The sequence below is a fragment of the Mytilus trossulus genome, chromosome 11 (genome assembly GCF_036588685.1).
Source record: "Mytilus trossulus isolate FHL-02 chromosome 11, PNRI_Mtr1.1.1.hap1, whole genome shotgun sequence".
NCBI lineage: Eukaryota > Metazoa > Mollusca > Bivalvia > Mytilida > Mytilidae > Mytilus > Mytilus trossulus.
Window position 1 is genome coordinate 54,247,019 of NC_086383.1, and position 22,450 is coordinate 54,269,468.

At 34.5% G+C, this 22,450-nt stretch overlaps 1 protein-coding gene across 1 annotated transcript in view; it reads left to right on the forward strand.

The window, feature by feature from the left end:
* The window catches only part of LOC134690166 (kinase D-interacting substrate of 220 kDa B-like), a 37,146-nt gene that overhangs the window by 8,832 nt on the left and 5,864 nt on the right, over nucleotides 1-22,450 (forward strand). The window contains exons 3-8 of the mRNA XM_063550143.1: nucleotides 14,243-14,341; nucleotides 14,678-14,776; nucleotides 15,114-15,212; nucleotides 15,550-15,648; nucleotides 15,982-16,080; nucleotides 16,706-16,813. Coding sequence (XP_063406213.1) covers nucleotides 14,243-14,341; nucleotides 14,678-14,776; nucleotides 15,114-15,212; nucleotides 15,550-15,648; nucleotides 15,982-16,080; nucleotides 16,706-16,813 — 603 coding nt within the window. The remainder of the gene's footprint in view (nucleotides 1-14,242; nucleotides 14,342-14,677; nucleotides 14,777-15,113; nucleotides 15,213-15,549; nucleotides 15,649-15,981; nucleotides 16,081-16,705; nucleotides 16,814-22,450) is intronic.

The window sequence follows — 22,450 nt, forward strand, 5'->3', positions numbered from 1 at the left end:
GGTCTGGACATGACTACTCAGAGTAAATAGACAAATAAATATTACAACACACAACACATGGTCTGGACCTGACCTGACTACCCAGAGTAAATAGACAACCAAATATAACAACACAGAGCACATAGCCTGGACCTGACTACTCAGAGTAATTATACAAACAAATATAACAACACACAATACATGGACCTGACCTTACTACTCAGAGTAAATAGACAAACAAATAACACAACACACAATACATGGACCTGACCTGACTACTCAGAGTAAATAGACAAATAAATAAAACAACTTACAACACATGGTCTGGACCTGACTACTCAGAGTAAATAGACATAAAAATACAACAACTAAGAACACATGGCCTGGACCTGACTACTCAGAGTAAATAGAAAAATAAATATAATATCAAGCAACACTAGGTCTGGACCAGACCTGACTACTCAGAGTAAAAAGACAAACAAATATAACAACACACAATACATGGACTGGACCTGACTACTCAGAGTAAATAGACAAACAAATATAACAACACACAACACATGGCCTGGACCTGACTACTGAGAGTAAATAGAAAAATAAATATAACAACACACAATACATGGTCTGAACCTGACCTGACTACTCAGAATAAATAGATAAACAAATATAACAACAAACAACACATGGTCTGGACCTGACTACTCAGAGTAAATAGACAAATAAATATAACAACACACAACACATGGTCTGGACCTGACCTTACTACTCAGAGTAAATAGACAAACAAATATAACAACACACAACCCATTTTCTGGACCTGACCTGACTACCCAGAGTAAATAGACAAACAAATATAACAACACTCAACACATGGTCTGAACCTGACCTGACTACTCAGAATAAATAGATAAACAAATATAACAACAAACAACACATGGTCTGGACCTGACTACTCAGAGTAAATAGACAAATAAATATAACAACACATGGTCTGGACCTGACTACTCAAAGTAAATAGACAAACCAATATAACAACAATAACACATGCTCTGGACCTGACTACTCAGAGTAAACAGACAAACAAATATAACAACACACAACACATGGTCTGGACCTGAATACTGAGAGTAAATAGACAAATTTAACAACACACAACACATGGTTGGATCTGAATACTGAGAGTAAATAGACAAACAAAAATAACAAGAAACAACACATGGTCTGGACCTGACCTGACTACTCAGAGTGAATAGACAAACAAATAAAACAACTTACACCGAATGGTCTGGACCTGACCTGACTACTCAGAGTAAATAGACAAACAAATATAACATAACACAACACATGGCCAGGACCTGACCTGACTACTCAGAGTAAATAGACAAACAACTATAACAACAGACAAAACATGGTCTGGACCTGACTACTCAGAGCAAATAGTCACACAAATACAACAACTGACAACACATGGTCTGGACCTGACTACTCATAGTAAATAAACAAGTACAACAGCTTACAGCACATTGTCTGGACCTCATTACTCCCGAGTTATTAGACATACTTATACAACAACTAACAACACATGGTCTGAACTGGACTACTCAGAGTAAAAAGACATAAAAATACAACAACTAAGAACACATGGTCTGGACCTGACTACTCAGAGTAAATAAAAATACATCAATAACAACACACAACACATGGTCTGGACCTGACTACTCTGAGCAAATAGACACACAAATACAACAACTAACAACACATGGTCTGGACCTGACTACTCATAGTAAATAAACAAGTACAACAGCTTACAGCACATTGTCTGGACCTGACTACTCAGAGTAAAAAGACAAACAAATATAACAACTAACAACACTTGGTCTGGACTTGGCTACTCAAGAGTAAATAGACAAACAAATATAACAACACACAACACATGGTCTGGACCTGACTATTCAGAGTAAATAGACATAAAAATACAACAAATAAGAACACATGGTCTGGACCTGACTGCTCAGAGTAAATAGACCTACAAATACAACAACCAACAACACATGGTCTAGACCTGACTACTCAGAGTAAATAGACAAACAAATATAACAATAAACAACACATGATCTGGACCTGACTACTCAGAGTAAAAAGACAATCAAATATAACAACACACAACACATGGTCTGGACCTGACTACTCAGAGTAAATAGACAAACAAATATAACAACACACAACACATGGTATGGACCTGACTTCTAAGAGTAAATAGACAAACAAATATAACAAACAACACATGGTCTGGACCTGACTAGTCAGAGTAAATAGACAAACAAATATAACAACAAACAACACATGGTCTGGACCTGACTACTCAGAGTAATTAGACAAACAAATACAACAAACAACACATGGTCTGGACCTGACTACTCAGAGTAAATAGACAAACAAATATATATAACAACACACAACACATGGTCTGGACCTGACTACTCAGAGTAAATAGACAAACAACTATAACAAGAAACAACACATGGCCTGGACCTGACCTGACTACTCAGAATAAATAGACAAACAACAATAACTAGAAACAACACATGGTCTGGACCTGACCTGACTACTCAGAGTAAAAAGACAAACAAATACAACAACTAACAACGAATGGTCTTGACCTGACCTGACTACTCAGAGAAAATAGACAAACAAATATAACATCACACATCACATGGCCTGGACCTGACCTGACTATTCAGAGTAAATAGACAAACAACTATAACAACATACAACACATGGTCTGGACCTGACCTGACTACTGAGAGTAAATAGACAAACAAATATAACAACACACAATACATGGACTTGACCTGACTACTCAGAGTAAATAGACAAACAAATATAACAACACACAACACATGGTCCGGACCTGACCTGACTACTGAGAGTAAATAGACAAACAAATATAACAACACACAACACATGGTATGGACCTGACTACTGAGAGTAAAGAGACAAATATTACAACAAACAACACATGGTCTGGACCTGACTACTCAGAGTAATAGACAAACAAATATAACAACCAAACACATGGTCTGAGACTAGCTACTCAGAGTAAATAGACAAATATAACAACACGCAACACATGGTCTGGTCCTGACTACACATACAGCTACTGAGAGTAAATAAACAAATATAACAACACGCAACCAAGGTCTGGACCTGACTACTCAGAGTAAATAGACAAACAAATATAACAACCAAACACATGGTCTGGACCTGACCTGACAACTCAGAGTAAATAGACAAAACAAATATAACAACACACAACACATGGTCTGGACCTGACCTGACTACTGAGAGTAAATAGACAAACAAATATAACAACACACAACACATGGTCAGGACCTGACCTGACTACTGAGAGTAAATAGACAAACAAATATAACAACAAACAACACTTGTGTACCTGACTACTCAGAGTAAATAGACAAACAAATATAACAACACACAACACATGGTCTGACCCTTATTACTCAGAGTAAATAGACAAATATAACAACACACAACACATGGTCTGGACCTTTTTATAGATAGTAAATAGACAAACAAATACAACAACAAACAACACATGGTCTGGACCTGACTACTCAGAGTAATAGACAAACAAATATAACAACCAAACACATGGTCTGAGACTAGCTACTCAGAGTAAATAGACAAATATTACAACACACAACACATGGTCTGGTCCTGACTACACATACAGCTACTGAGAGTAAATAAACAAATATAACAACACGCAACCAAGGTCTGGACCTGACTACTCAGAGTAAATAGACAAACAAATATAACAACCAAACACATGGTCTGGACCTGACCTGACAACTCAGAGTAAATAGACAAAACAAATATAACAACAAACAACACATGGACTTGACCTGACCTGACTACTCAGAGTAAATAGACGAAAAAATAAAACAAAAAACAACACATGGTATGGACATGACTACTTAGAGTAAATAGACAAATATAACAACACACACCACATGGTCTGGACCTAGCTGCTCAGAGTAAATAGACAAACAAATATTACAACACAACACATGGTCTGGACATGACTACTCAGAGTAAATAGACAAATAAATATTACAACACACAACACATGGTCTGGACCTGACCTGACTACCCAGAGTAAATAGACAACCAAATATAACAACACAGAGCACATAGCCTGGACCTGACTACTCAGAGTAATTATACAAACAAATATAACAACACACAATACATGGACCTGACCTTACTACTCAGAGTAAATAGACAAACAAATAACACAACACACAATACATGGACCTGACCTGACTACTCAGAGTAAATAGACAAATAAATAAAACAACTTACAACACATGGTCTGGACCTGACTACTCAGAGTAAATAGACATAAAAATACAACAACTAAGAACACATGGCCTGGACCTGACTACTCAGAGTAAATAGAAAAATAAATATAATATCAAACAACACTAGGTCTGGACCAGACCTGACTACTCAGAGTAAAAAGACAAACAAATATAACAACACACAATACATGGACTGGACCTGACTACTCAGAGTAAATAGACAAACAAATATAACAACACACAACACATGGCCTGGACCTGACTACTGAGAGTAAATAGAAAAATAAATATAACAACACACAATACATGGTCTGAACCTGACCTGACTACTCAGAATAAAAAGATAAACAAATATAACAACAAACAACACATGGTCTGGACCTGACTACTCAGAGTAAATAGACAAATAAATATAACAACACACAACACATGGTCTGGACCTGACCTTACTACTCAGAGTAAATAGACAAACAAATATAACAACACACAACCCATTTTCTGGACCTGACCTGACTACCCAGAGTAAATAGACAAACAAATATAACAACACTCAACACATGGTCTGAACCTGACCTGACTACTCAGAATAAATAGATAAACAAATATAACAACAAACAACACATGGTCTGGACCTGACTACTCAGAGTAAATAGACAAATAAATATAACAACACATGGTCTGGACCTGACTACTCAAAGTAAATAGACAAACCAATATAACAACAACAACACATGCTCTGGACCTGACTACTCAGAGTAAACAGACAAACAAATATAACAACACACAACACATGGTCTGGACCTGACTTCTCAGAGTAAATAGACAAATTTAACAACACACAACACATGGTCTGGACCTGAAAACTGAGAGTAAATAGACAAACAAATATAACAACACACAACACATGGTTGGATCTGAATACTGAGAGTAAATAGACAAACAAAAATAACAAGAAACAACACATGGTCTGGACCTGACCTGACTACTCAGAGTGAATAGACAAACAAATAAAACAACTTACACCGAATGGTCTGGACCTGACCTGACTACTCAGAGTAAATAGACAAACAAATATAACATAACACAACACATGGCCAGGACCTGACCTGACTACTCAGAGTAAATAGACAAACAACTATAACAACAGACAAAACATGGTCTTGACCTGACTACTCAGAGCAAATAGTCACACAAATACAACAACTGACAACACATGGTCTGGACCTGACTACTCATAGTAAATAAACAAGTACAACAGCTTACAGCACATTGTCTGGACCACATTACTCCCGAGTTATTAGACATACTTATACAACAACTAACAACACATGGTCTGAACTGGACTACTCAGAGTAAAAAGACATAAAAATACAACAACTAAGAACACATGGTCTGGACCTGACTACTCAGAGTAAATAAAAAATACATCAATAACAACACACAACACATGGTCTGGACCTGACTACTCTGAGCAAATAGACACACAAATACAACAACTAACAACACATGGTCTGGACCTGACTACTCATAGTAAATAAACAAGTACAACAGCTTACAGCACATTGTCTGGACCTGACTACTCAGAGTAAAAAGACAAACAAATATAACAACTAACAACACTTGGTCTGGACTTGGCTACTCAAGAGTAAATAGACAAACAAATATAACAACACACAACACATGGTCTGGACCTGACTATTCAGAGTAAATAGACATAAAAATACAACAAATAAGAACACATGGTCTGGACCTGACTGCTCAGAGTAAATAGACCTACAAATACAACAACCAACAACACATGGTCTAGACCTGACTACTCAGAGTAAATAGACAAACAAATATAACAATAAACAACACATGATCTGGACCTGACTACTCAGAGTAAAAAGACAATCAAATATAACAACACACAACACATGGTCTGGACCTGACTACTCAGAGTAAATAGACAAACAAATATAACAACACACAACACATGGTATGGACCTGACTTCTAAGAGTAAATAGACAAACAAATATAACAAACAACACATGGTCTGGACCTGACTAGTCAGAGTAAATAGACAAACAAATATAACAACAAACAACACATGGTCTGGACCTGACTACTTAGAGTAATTAGACAAACAAATACAACAAACAACACATGGTCTGGACCTGACTACTCAGAGTAAATAGACAAACAAATATATATAACAACACACAACACATGGTCTGGACCTGACTACTCAGAGTAAATAGACAAACAACTATAACAAGAAACAACACATGGCCTGGACCTGACCTGACTACTCAGAATAAATAGACAAACAACAATAACTAGAAACAACACATGGTCTGGACCTGACCTGACTACTCAGAGTAAAAAGACAAACAAATACAACAACTAACAACGAATGGTCTTGACCTGACCTGACTACTCAGAGAAAATTGACAAACAAATATAACATCACACAATACATGGCCTGGACCTGACCTGACTATTCAGAGTAAATAGACAAACAACTATAACAACATACAACACATGGTCTGGACCTGACCTGACTACTGAGAGTAAATAGACAAACAAATATAACAACACACAATACATGGACTTGACCTGACTACTCAGAGTAAATAGACAAACAAATATAACAACACACAACACATGGTCCGGACCTGACCTGACTACTGAGAGTAAATAGACAAACAAATATAACAACACACAACACATGGTATGGACCTGACTACTGAGAGTAAAGAAACAAATATTACAACAAACAACACATGGTCTGGACCTGACTACTCAGAGTAATAGACAAACAAATATAACAACCAAACACATGGTCTGAGACTAGCTACTCAGAGTAAATAGACAAATATTACAACACACAACACATGGTCTGGTCCTGACTACACATACAGCTACTGAGAGTAAATAAACAAATATAACAACACGCAATCAAGGTCTGGACCTGACTACTCAGAGTAAATAGACAAACAAATATAACAACCAAACACATGGTCTGGACCTGACCTGACAACTCAGAGTAAATAGACAAAACAAATATAACAACACACAACACATGGACTTGACCTGACCTGACTACTCAGAGTAAATAGACAAACAAATATAACAACACACAACACATGGTCAGGACCTGACCTGACTACTGAGAGTAAATAGACAAACAAATATAACAACCAAACACATGGTCTGGACCTGACCTGACAACTCAGAGTAAATAGACAAAACAAATATAACAACACACAACACATGGTCTGGACCTGACCTGACTACTGAGAGTAAATAGACAAACAAATATAACAACACACAACACATGGTCAGGACCTGACCTGACTACTGAGAGTAAATAGACAAACAAATATAACAACAAACAACACTTGTGTACCTGACTACTCAGAGTAAATAGACAAACAAATATAACAACACACAACACATGGTCTGACCCTTATTACTCAGAGTAAATAGACAAATATAACAACACACAACACATGGTCTGGACCTTTTTAAAGATAGTAAATAGACAAACAAATACAACAACAAACAACACATGGTCTGGACCTGACTACTCAGAGTAATAGACAAACAAATATAACAACCAAACACATGGTCTGAGACTAGCTACTCAGAGTAAATAGACAAATATTACAACACACAACACATGGTCTGGTCCTGACTACACATACAGCTACTGAGAGTAAATAAACAAATATAACAACACGCAACCAAGGTCTGGATCTGACTACTCAGAGTAAATAGACAAACAAATATAACAACCAAACACATGGTCTGGACCTGACCTGACAACTCAGAGTAAATAGACAAAACAAATATAACAACACACAACACATGGACTTGACCTGACCTGACTACTCAGAGTAAATAGACGAAAAAATAAAACAAAAAACAACACATGGTATGGACATGACTACTCAGAGTAAATAGACAAATATAACAACACACACCACATGGTCTGGACCTAGCTGCTCAGAGTAAATAGACAAACAAATATTACAACACAACACATGGTCTGGACATGACTACTCAGAGTAAATAGACAAATAAATATTACAACACACAACACATGGTCTGGACCTGACCTGACTACCCAGAGTAAATAGACAACCAAATATAACAACACAGAGCACATAGCCTGGACCTGACTACGCAGAGTAATTATACAAACAAATATAACAACACACAATACATGGACCTGACCTTACTACTCAGAGTAAATAGACAAACAAATAACACAACACACAATACATGGACCTGACCTGACTACTCAGAGTAAATAGACAAATAAATAAAACAACTTACAACACATGGTCTGGACCTGACTACTCAGAGTAAATAGACATAAAAATACAACAACTAAGAACACATGGCCTGGACCTGACTACTCAGAGTAAATAGAAAAATAAATATAATAACAAACAACACTTGGTCTGGACCAGACCTGACTACTCAGAGTAAAAAGACAAACAAATATAACAACACACAATACATGGACTGGACCTGACTACTCAGAGTAAATAGACAAACAAATATAACAACACACAACACATGGCCTGGACCTGACTACTGAGAGTAAATAGAAAAATAAATATAACAACACACAAAACATGGTCTGAACCTGACCTGACTACTCAGAATAAATAGATAAACAAATATAACAACAAACAACACATGGTCTGGACCTGACTACTCAGAGTAAATAGACAAATAAATATAACAACACACAACACATGGTCTGGACCTGACCTTACTACTCAGAGTAAATAGACAAACAAATATAACAACACACAACCCATTTTCTGGACTTGACCTGACTACCCAGAGTAAATAGACAAACAAATATAACAACACTCAACACATGGTCTGAACCTGACCTGACTACTCAGAATAAATAGATAAACAAATATAACAACAAACAACACATGGTCTGGACCTGACTACTCAGAGTAAATAGACAAATAAATATAACAACACATGGTCTGGACCTGACTACTCAGAGTAAATAGACAAATAAATATAACAACACATGGTCTGGACCTGACTTCTCAGAGTAAATAGACAAATTTAACAACACACAACACATGGTCTGGACCTGAATACTGAGAGTAAATAGACAAACAAATATAACAACACACAACACATGGTTGGATCTGAATACTGAGAGTAAATAGACAAACAAAAATAACAAGAAACAACACATGGTCTGGACCTGACTTCTCAGAGTAAATAGACAAATTTAACAACACACAACACATGGTCTGGACCTGAATACTGAGAGTAAATAGACAAACAAATATAACAACACACAACACATGGTTGGATCTGAATACTGAGAGTAAATAGACAAACAAAAATAACAAGAAACAACACATGGTCTGGACCTGACCTGACTACTCAGAGTGAATAGACAAACAAATAAAACAACTTACACCAAATGGTCTGGACCTGACCTGACTACTCAGAGTAAATAGACAAACAAATATAACATAACACAACACATGGCCAGGACCTGACCTGACTACTCAGAGTAAATAGACAAACAACTATAACAACAGACAAAACATGGTCTGGACCTGACTACTCAGAGCAAATAGTCACACAAATACAACAACTGACAACACATGGTCTGGACCTGACTACTCATAGTAAATAAACAAGTACAACAGCTTACAGCACATTGTCTGGACCTCATTACTCCCGAGTTATTAGACATACTTATACAACAATTAACAACACATGGTCTGAACTGGACTACTCAGAGTAAATAGACATAAAAATACAACAACTAAGAACACATGGTCTGGACCTGACTACTCAGAGTAAATAAAAATACATCAATAACAACACACAACACATGGTCTGGACCTGACTACTCTGAGCAAATAGACACATAAATACAACAACTAACAACACATGGTCTGGACCTGACTACTCATAGTAAATAAACAAGTACAACAGCTTACAGCACATTGTCTGGACCTGACTACTCAGAGTAAAAAGACAAACAAATATAACAACTAACAACACTTGGTCTGGACTTGGCTACTCAAGAGTAAATAGACAAACAAATATAACAACACACAACACATGGTCTGGACCTGACTATTCAGAGTAAATAGACATAAAAATACACCAAATAAGAACACATGGTCTGGACCTGACTGCTCAGAGTAAATAGACCTACAAATACAACAACCAACAACACATGGTCTACACCTGACTACTCAGAGTAAATAGACAAACAAATATAACAATAAACAACACATGATCTGGACCTGACTACTCAGAGTAAAAAGACAAACAAATATAACAACACACAACAAATGGTCTGGACCTGACTTCTCAGAGTAAATAGACAAACAAATATCACAACACACAACACATGGTATGGACCTGACTACTAAGAGTAAATAGACAAACAAATATAACAAACAACACATGGTATGGACCTGACTACTCAGAGTAATTAGACAAACAAATACAACAAACAACACATGGTCTGGACCTGACTAATCAGAGTAAATAGACAAACAAATATATATAACAACACACAACACATGGTCTGGACCTGACTACTCAGAGTAAATAGACAAACAACTATAACAAGAAACAACACATGGCCTGGACCTGACCTGACTACTCAGAATAAATAGACAAACAAATATAACAATAAACAACACATGATCTGGACCTGACTACTCAGAGTAAAAAGACAAACAAATATAACAACACACAACAAATGGTCTGGACCTGACTTCTCAGAGTAAATAGACAAACAAATATAACAACACACAACACATGGTATGGACCTGACTACTAAGAGTAAATAGACAAACAAATATAACAAACAACACATGGTATGGACCTGACTACTCAGAGTAATTAGACAAACAAATACAACAAACAACACATGGTCTGGACCTGACTAATCAGAGTAAATAGACAAACAAATATATATAACAACACACAACACATGGTCTGGACCTGACTACTCAGAGTAAATAGACAAACAACTATAACAAGAAACAACACATGGCCTGGACCTGACCTGACTACTCAGAATAAATAGACAAACAACTATAACAAGAAACAACACATGGTCTGGACCTGACCTGACTACTCAGAGTAAATAGACAAACAAATACACAACTAACAACGAATGGTCTTGACCTGACCTGACTACTTAGAGTAAATAGACAAACAAATATAACATCACACATCACATGGCCTGGACCTGACCTGACTATTCAGAGTAAATAGACAAACAACTATAACAACATACAACACATGGTCTGGACCTGACCTGACTACTGAGAGTAAATAGACAAACAAATATAACAACACACAATACATGGACTTGACCTGACTACTCAGAGTAAATAGACAAACAAATATAACAACACACAACACATGGTCCGGACCTGACCTGACTACTGAGAGTAAATAGACAAACAAATATAACAACACACAACACATGGTATGGACCTGACTACTGAGAGTAAAGAGACAAATATTACAACAAACAACACATGGTCTGGACCTGACTACTCAGAGTAATAGACAAACAAATATAACAACCAAACACATGGTCTGGACATAGCTACTCAGAGTAAATAGACAAATATTACAACACACAACACATGGTCTGGTCCTGACTACACATACAGCTACTGAGAGTAAATAAACAAATATAACAACACACAACCAAGGTCTGGACCTGACTACTCAGAGTAAATAGACAAACAAATATAACAACCAAACACATGGTCTGGACCTGACCTGACTACTCAGAGTAAATAGACAAAACAAATATAACAACACACAACACATGGACTTGACCTGACCTGACTACTCAGAGTAAATAGACGAAAAAATAAAACAAAAAACAACACATGGTATGGACATGACTACTCAGAGTAAATAGACAAATATAACAACACACACCACATGGTCTGGACCTAGCTGCTCAGAGTAAATAGACAAACAAATATTACAACACAACACATGGTCTGGACCTGACTACTCAGAGTAAATAGACAAATAAATATTACAACACACAACACATGGTCTGGACCTGACCTGACTACCCAGAGTAAATAGACAACCAAATATAACAACACAGAGCACATAACCTGGACCTGACTACTCAGAGTAATTATGCAAACAAATATAACAACACACAATACATGGACCTGACCTTACTACTCAGAGTAAATAGACAAACAAATATAACAACACATAATACATGGACCTGACCTGACTACTCAGAGTAAATAGACAAATAAATAAAACAACTTACAACACATGGTCTGGACCTGACTTCTCAGAGTAAATAGACAAACAAATATAACAACTCACAACACATGGTCTGGACCTGACCTGACTACTCAGAGTAAATAGACAAACAAATGTAACATCACACAATACATGGTCTGGACCTGACTACTCAGAGTAAATAGACAAACAAATATAACAACCAAACACATGGTCTGAGACTAGCTACTCAGAGTAAATAGACAAATATAACAACACACAACACATGGTCTGGACCTGACTACTGATAGTAAATAAACAATTATAACAACACACAACCAAGGTCTGGACCTGACTACTCATAGTAATAGACAAACAAATATAACAACACACAACACATGGTCTGGACCTGACCTGACTACTCAGAGTAAATAAACAAACAAATATAACAACAAACAACACATGGTCTGGACCTGACTTCTCAAAGTAATAGACACACAAATATAACAACCAAACACATGGTATGACCCTGACTACTAAGAGTAAATAGACAAATATAACAACACACAACACATGGTCTGACCCTGACTACTCAGAGTAAATAGACAAATATAACAACACACAACACATGGTCTGACCCTGACTACTCGGAGTAAATAGACAAATATAACAACACACAACACATGGTCTGGACCTGACTAATGTTCAAATACCATTAGTCTGTATATTAACTGATACTTACTCATTATACTGAATCAGCATTAAATCAAAATTCTGAATTTGAATAGACAGTTTTAATGGGAAAAAAATGTAATCAGGGTTTGATTTTAAAATATTTTTGTTTGTGTTTAAGTTATGGATGGTGAAGTTCTTATTTTGCTTCTTGACAAGAAACAATTTTTTACACTAAGGTTTTACTTCGTGTTGTGTTAACAACTTTGATCAGATAGTGATATGTATAAAGATCTAATGTAGAAACATCTTGTAAAAAGGACAAACAGTCGTTAGATTCATATAAAATGTAATTCCGTTTTACTCATATAATTGTTCTGCATCTGAAAATACTACTTTTTTATTTATTTTTTTAGATTAATGATTATTCTGAACCTGCACTAAATCCTGTTGTTAATTAGGCATATTTAATGAACAACAAATGCTTGTATGAATGATAATAATAATAATAATAATAATAATAATAATAATAATAATAATAATAATAATAATAATAACATTATTAATAACAATAATAATATTTTATTAACATTAATGATTAAATGAAATCTACACTAAATCCTTTTTACACACAAAATCATGTTGCTAATTTTACAGTTTTAATGAACAAATATTTGTTAGAATCATATAAAGCGGGGTCTCATTTTACTCATAGTATTGTTCTGAATCAGAAAATATATCTTTTTTCATATTTTTTTGAAAAAAATATTTTTATTACAATTAATGATTTTACTGAATATACACTAAAATTCTAAATCCTGTTGTTAATCAGACAGTTTTAATTGATGTGACTGGTCATTTTTGTTTATATTTATTACACAACATAGACCAGTTTATCAGACAAGTTTTGATGTCAGTTGTATTATTCCAGAGAGGTGGATGGACAGCATTAATGTCGGCTGCCAGTGCAGGACATGTGGAAGTGTGTCGACTTCTCCTGGAGAACAGATGTAACAAAGATATCACATCAGTATGTTATCTACTAAATCTGATCACATTACTTTTAATCAACACAAAATCAGGTTGTTAATTAGACAGGTTTAATGGACAACTAATGTTTGTAATAATCATATAAAGTGGGGTCTCCTTTTACTCATATTATTGTTCTGAATCAGAAAATATATCTTTTTTTCATTATTCTTAAAAAAAATATTTTCTTAGAATTAATGATTCAACTACATCTACACTAAATCCTGTTGTCATTCAGACAGTTTTAATTAATATGACTGTTTATTTTTGTTTATATTTATTACACGACATTGTCCAGTTTATCAGACAAGTTTTGATGTCAGTTGTATTATTCCAGCAGTTTGGACAGACAGCATTAATGGTGGCTGCCATGGAAGGACATGTGAAAGTGTGTCGACTTCTCCTGGAGAACAGATGTAACAAAGATATCACAGCAGTATGTTATCTACTAAATCTGATCACAATACTTTTAATCAACACAAAATCGAGTTGTTAATTAAACAGGTTTAACGGACAACAAATATTTGTCAGAATCATATAAAGTGGGGTCTCATTTTACTCATAGTATTGTTCTGAATCAGAAAATACAACTTTTTTTCATTTTTCTTTAAAACAAATATTTTCTTAAAATTTATGATTAAACTGAATCTACACTAAATCCTGTTGTTAATTAGACAGTTTTAATTAATGTGACTGGTCATTTCTGTTTATATTTATTACACAACATTGTCCAGTTTATCAGACAAGTTTTGATGTCAGTTGTATTATTCCAGGGTATTGGATGGACAGCATTAATGTGGGCTGCCAGGGAAGGACATGTGGAAGTGTGTCGACTTCTCCTGGAGAACAGATGTAAAAAAGATATCACATCAGTATGTTATCTACTAAATCTGATCACATAACTTTTAATCAAAACAAAATCATGTTGTTAATTAGACAGTTTTAATGAACAACTAATGTTTGTAACAACTATATAAAGTGGGGTCTCATTTTACTCCTAGTATTGTTCTGAATCAGAAAATATAACTTTTTTTCATTTTTCTTTAAAAAAAATATTTTCTTAAAATTTATGATTAAACTGAATCTACTATAAATCGTGTTGTTAATTAGACAGTTTTAATTAATGTGACTGGTCATTTTTGTTTATATTTATTACACAACACTGTTCAGTTTATCAGACAAGTTTTGATGTCAGTTGTATTATTCCAGGAGGATGGAGTGACAGCATTAATGTGGGCTGCCAGGGGAGGACATGTGGAAGTGTGTCAACTTCTCCTGGAGAAAAGATGTAACAAAGATATCACATCAGTATGTTATCTACTCAATCTGATCACATTACTGTTAATCAACACAAAATCATGTTGTTAATTAGACAGGTTTAATGAACCAATATTTGTTATAATTATATAAAGTGGGGTCTCATTTTACTCATAGTATTGTTCTGAATCAGAAAATAAAACTTTTTTTCATTATTCTTTAAAAAAAAAATTTTTTTAAATTTATGATTATACTGAATGTACAATAAATCCTGTTGTTAATCAGACAGGTTTAATTATTGTGACAGTTTATTTCTGTTTAAATTTATTACACAACATTGTCCAGTTTATCAGACAAGTTTTGATGTCAGTTGTATTATTCCAGGTTAGTGGACGGACAGCATTAATGTGGGCTGCCAGGTTAGGACGTGTGGAAGTGTGTCAAGTTCTCCTGGAGAACAGATGTAACAAAGATATCAGAGATGTATGTTATCTACTAAGTCTGATCACATTACTTTTAATCAACACTATTCATGTTAATTAAACAGGTTTAATGGACAACTAATATTTGTTAGAATCATATAAAGTGGGGTCTCATTTTCTTGTCTCCTCGTACTTAATCAGGAAATGTAACTATTTTTCATATTTCTTTGAAAAAGTTTTTTTTTTAAATAGATCATTATTCTGAACCATGTTTATAAGACAGATTTAATGATTATATCAAAAAATACTTGCTAGAATTATATAAAGTGAGAACTCATTTATCTCTGTGCATTGCACTGAATCCATTGATATAAATATTTTATGCATTTCTTGAAAAAAAAAAATTTTTGTTAACATGACATTTCTGATGGAAGTTCTGACATCGCACAAACAAAACTTGTTATTTATTTGTTGTTCATGTACAATATGAATGCAAGTGTGACTGGTCATTTTTATCAGTTTTGACCACTGCTTCATGTGATACACATTTAGTTTTTATTCATAACACAACAACATCCAGTTTATCAGACAAGTTTTAATGTCAGTTGTAGGATATGTTGTGTATTGTTGATATTGATAACAAAGTATTATCCATAGTATTTACATGTTATTTGGCATTATTATAGAGAGAGGGAAGAACAGCTTTACATCTGGCTGCTGAGGAGGGAAAGCTACAGGTCACAAGATGTCTTATAGAACAAGGGGGTATCAGTCCCTTGGTAAAAACATTTAAGGTAATATTATATAGTATATGCCCAATATTCAACTATTGCTACAAGAAGTAAGTAATGCATCACTAAAATGATGTTTAAGATATTAAAATTGAGAAAGGAAATGGGGAATGTGTCAAAGCGACATGAGCCGAATGGGTCTTCAATGTAGCGAGAAACTCCCGCACCCAGAGTCAAATGGATTTTTTTTTTCAAGGTTATAGTTACAAATATGTCATATGATCCTTTAAATTGAACTAAAATTATGAAAGTGTTTTACAGACTTGCATGGCTTAGTTTTTACTATAAAACATATGAACATATATGATCTGACATATACAAGAAATCCATTTTTTTCTTCAAAATCTTCAAAAATAAAATGATTTTGAAAAGGCCACATGCACATTTTAGGTGATAAGTTATAGTCTAGTCACTTTACCTATTTTTATAAACTGAAAGTCTGACCGATGATTTGAGAGAAAATGAATTTGTTTGTGCCTAAATATTGATAAAGTAATGCCAAATTTTATTGATTTTGGGTATAATTGGTATTAAGTGTATCTGTTAACTTCTGTCATATTTGCAAAGTGACAAAAGGGAAGTAATTCAATTCTTTAACGTCAATAGCCAATATATAAGGGAGATAACAATAATACAACTTACTATCTATTTTCTTTATTAAAACAACTGTTCTTCTAATGCATCCTTATCTGAAAGTGAAAAGATACATTTTACAGAGGTATTATTAGATGATGTATGCATAATTCTAATGTTGATGGAATATTAAAAAAAATACACCTAGTTTCTCTAAAATGCTCTTATTACAGTTAATGTCATACTTTTTAAATTTTGTTTTATGAATATGATTAAATAATTGCCTTTACTGGATAATCATGATTTTTTTAAACAAATTATCAAATATGTACCAATTTTGTTACCTTATTTTCTGTTATTGATACATAGATGGCACTTTTGACATACTAATTCTAAGACTCATTTTGATTTCATATTTAAATTTATTGTTCAAAATTAGTATACAATTTAAGAAACTTGACAAAATGTTTGGCCAATCAACTAGTTTCTGTAAAATTTAATATTTTAATTATGCACAATGCTTAGTGAGTCATCTCTGTCAGTATCATCAGGAGGATCGTATTGCCCCCTGCGCTGTGGGTTAATCAAACTAACTGAATGTGAAGAAGAATCAGATTCCATTATGTCAACAATTTGAATATGACCGGTGTCTATCAGATTCTGTCGGATATCTTCGTCATCAATATTATTTTTTATATATTCAATATCTACACTTGAGGACTACAGTTTCTGAATCAGATCTTAAAAAGTATGACTCAAATGTATTTGATTCTAGTTCCTGATATTGCCCTTCGTCTGTATGTTTAACTGTATCTGCATTAGAACTTACAAAAGAATCCATAGAAGCAAATATATCTGGAGAATAGATAGTGTCTCCATTTACACAATTTATACGTCCATGGACAACATTACAAATTTCACACAAACACCCTGGAGACAGATTACTGACTGATTCATCAATTTCAGAATCAGTTTCTATTCCAAAATATTCATTATATGCACAGCGATATAAAAGTGCTGAACTTCCATTATATAGTGAAATATATCCTTCTTCAGGAACAGGAGTCTGAAAGTAAGGGTATGCCCAAAATACACATCTAGCCATTTTTCTGAAATTTAAGTATTTTAATTTAGTTTTTTTTTTAATTTAAAAATGTTTACATCATGTATGCATTTTTATTTTTAGTTGGTTGCTGCATATTCCTGGGAGGGAATAAGTTGTATATTGTTTCTTTTTTTTTTTTTTTTTAAATGTGAAGATGATTTGAAATGTTAGCATATGCACAAGGGAAGTAATCCTTATAATATTAAAAAATTATCTCCCCCATTAATGTTTTGTATTACAAGTATATTAAATCAAATCAAATCAAAGTGTTATTCATTGTCGATACATAGTAAACAAAGTAACACAAGGTCTAGTGAGCTTTTAAAATCAATTCTCCCACTGTTTATTATTCTTTTATGCTTTATATACTTAATGATTTTGTTGTCACAAAAAACAACATTGTCATTTGTCATCATTACTTTTAACTCCTACAGTCAAGACTGCATGAATAGTTAGTGAAGAATTTCTATTTAAATATAAATATGAGTATTTCAGTGTTAAAGATTCTTCATTTCTTCATAATTATTAATTGTTATTTGAATAAAAGGAGATGTGGTATGTTACCAATAAGGCAACAAATCAATGACATACTCATAGATAACAAAAAGACAAAATACATTCATCATTAACTGAAAAGTTAAAATATCTTATGAAGAGATTGTTTCCTTCTCAAAAAATTTAATAGCTGCATTTATTTTACAACACAGTTATCTCTTAATCTAAAATATCTAAACATTAGCTTACCAAGTTCCTTTTATCTTCAGTTATATCAAAGTCCAACTTCAAAGTTCAAATACAGATAATGAAAAATAAGCTCCTGAAAATATACGAAACTTGTCTCACTTTTATACATAGATTTAAGAAAATTCAATTTAAAGCACTAGTTGAACCCTCAGGTTGCATAACACTTGCAGAGCCTGATTAATGATCCACACGAATATATGTTAAGATCGTTCACCATGCTTACATGTTACAAAGCCAACTAGCATAAATCAGAGGGTGAATAAGGATCAAGAGGTGCATACACTATAAAGTGTGTGTTGTATAACAGCGAGAGAGAATAGAAAATGCATATAAATTGAATTCATTTTTTTCTTGTGACATGCAATGGGAGTGTTATAGGTATTAGAGACGGAACATTAAAATTCAAAGGATGATATGAAAAAAATATAACCATGATAACAGACCATCACTGACATTTGACTTTATTGATATTTAAATGAAAAATACTTACTGTGTTGCAAATCATAAATAAGAAGAAATCAACGTTGCAATGTTTTAACTCAGTAACTGAAAAAGAGATATACGTCAGTTTAATGTATTTTATTGATATAAGAGGGTGGTAATGAGTTAATTAGGGCCCCGCCTTTAGGCGGATCGCCCTATAGTGATCAGTCTGTCCGTCCGTTACACTTTCATGTCCGCTCCATATCTAGAGAACCATTATGATTTCATATAGGGTGTATGTACAACTTCCTAGGTCAAAGGTCAAGGTCAAAAACTGGTTTCAATTGACAACCCCGTGTCCTGTGGTGAAGATCGTGTCCGCTCCATATCTAGATAATCATTATGATTTCAAAGTTTATACTTGACATCCATTTCAACAACCACCAGAGGGTGTGTCATGATGTATGTACAACTTCCTAGATCAAAGGTTAAGATCAAAAACTTTGGTTTCAGTTGACAACCAACCCTGTGTCCTGTGGTGAAGATCGTGTCCGCTCCATATCTAGATAATCATTATGATTTCAAAGTTTATACTTGACATCCATTTTAACAACCACCAGAGGGTGTGTCATGATGTATGTACAACTTCCTAGATCAAAGGTTAAGATCAAAAACTTTGGGTTCAGTTGACAACCCTGTGTCCTGTGGTGAAGATTGTGTCCGCGCCATATCTAGATAACCGTTATGATTTCAAAGTTTGTACTTGACATCCATTTTAACCACCACTAGAGGGTGTGTCATGATGTTTGTACAACTTCCTAGGTCAAAGGTCAGCGTAAAAAAAAAACTGGTTTCAGTTGACAACCCTGTGTCCTGTGGTTGGTGAAGATTGTGTCCGCTCCATATCTAGATAACCGTTATGATTTCAAAGTTTATACTTGACATCCATTTCAACCACCACTAGAGGGTGTCATGATGTATGTACAACTTCCTAGGTCAAAGGTCAATGTCAAAAAAAACTTTGGTTTCAGTTGACAACCCTGTGTCCTGTGGTGAAGATTGTGTCCGCGCCATATCTAGATAACTGTTATGATTTCAAAGTTTGTACTTGACATCCATTTTAACCACCACTAGAGGGTGTGTCATGATGTTTGTACAACTTCCTAGGTCAAAGGTCAAGGTCAAAAACTTTGGTTTCAATTGACAACCCCGTGTCCTGTGGTGAAGATCGTGTCCGCTCCATATCTAGATAATCATTATGATTTCAAAGTTTATACTTGACATCCATTTCAACAACCACCAGAGGGTGTGTCATGATGTATGTACAACTTCCTAGATCAAAGGTTAAGATCAAAAACTTTGGTTTCAGTTGACAACCAACCCTGTGTCCTGTGGTGAAGATCGTGTCCGCTCCATATCTACGGTAGATAATCATTATGATTTCAAAGTTTATGCTTGACATCCATTTCAACCACCACTAGAGGGTGTGTCATGATGTATGTACAACTTCCTAGGTCAAAGGTCAACGTCAAAAAAAACTTTGGTTTCAGTTGACAACCCTGTGTCCTGTGGTGAAGATTGTGTCCGCTCCATATCTAGATATCCGTTATGATTTCAAAGTTTGTACTTGACATCCATTTTAACCACCACTAGAGGGTGTGTCATGATGTTTGTACAACTTCCTAGGTCAAAGGTCAGCGTAAAAAAAAACTGGTTTCAGTTGACAACCCTGTGTCCTGTGGTTGGTGAAGATTGTGTCCGCTCCATATCTAGATAACCGTTATGATTTCAAAGTTTATACTTGACATCCATTTCAACCACCACTAGAGGGTGTGTCATGATGTATGTACAACTTCCTAGGTCAAAGGTCAACGTCAAAAAAAACTTTGGTTTTGGTTGACAAACCTGTGTCCTGTGGTGAAGATTGTGTCCGCTCTATATCTTGAGAACCGTTATGATTTCAAATATTATACTGGACATCCATTTTAACCAACACCAGAGAGTGTGTCATGATGTATGTACCACTTCCTAAGGTCAAAGGTCTGTCTGTCTGTTGGTCTGTCCATCGATAACAAATTTGATCCACACTATATTTTGAGAGGACAGCTGTTATTATTTCATACTTAATACCTGACAAACATTTTCAACTTAACATATATATTAACCAACACCAGAGAATGTGTTATAATGTATGCATCCTAGGTCTAAGGTCAGTCTGTCGGTCTTTCCATCCGTTCGTTGTTCTTAACAAATTGTGTCCGCTCTACCTCTCGAGAACCGTTAATATTACATACGTGATACTTGGTGGGTCATAATATATTGAAGGCATAATTCTAAAAATATGTGACAAATATCAATTGGGCAGCACCTTTAAACATTATTGTTCAACATCAATCCATATATCCAGAAGTCACCTTAGAGTAGTCAACAATGAGTTCACATCATGCAGTCATATCACTATTATACTATGAAAGTAAGATGAGAATATTAATCAGTTTTAACTTAAAATCTTAGATTAAAATCACACATGAGACTATGCAATAACTTCAAATAATGCTTCATATCAGATTATCCATACAACTTATTTACCCCACGTTATTGACAGCGGGGCCCACAGAGATGGCTCCCATCTCAATGATATCTAGTTTTTTAGCAGCGCTGTTGACCTTTCCATTTCCAGTGTTCTCTATTGTAGTTATGAGTAAGTTTTTGTTCGTGCAATGTTGTTGGGTTTTCATTTCATTTTGTTTGTGTGTTTTATTTCTGGTTTTTGAAAAAATGACGCTTCAGCGTCT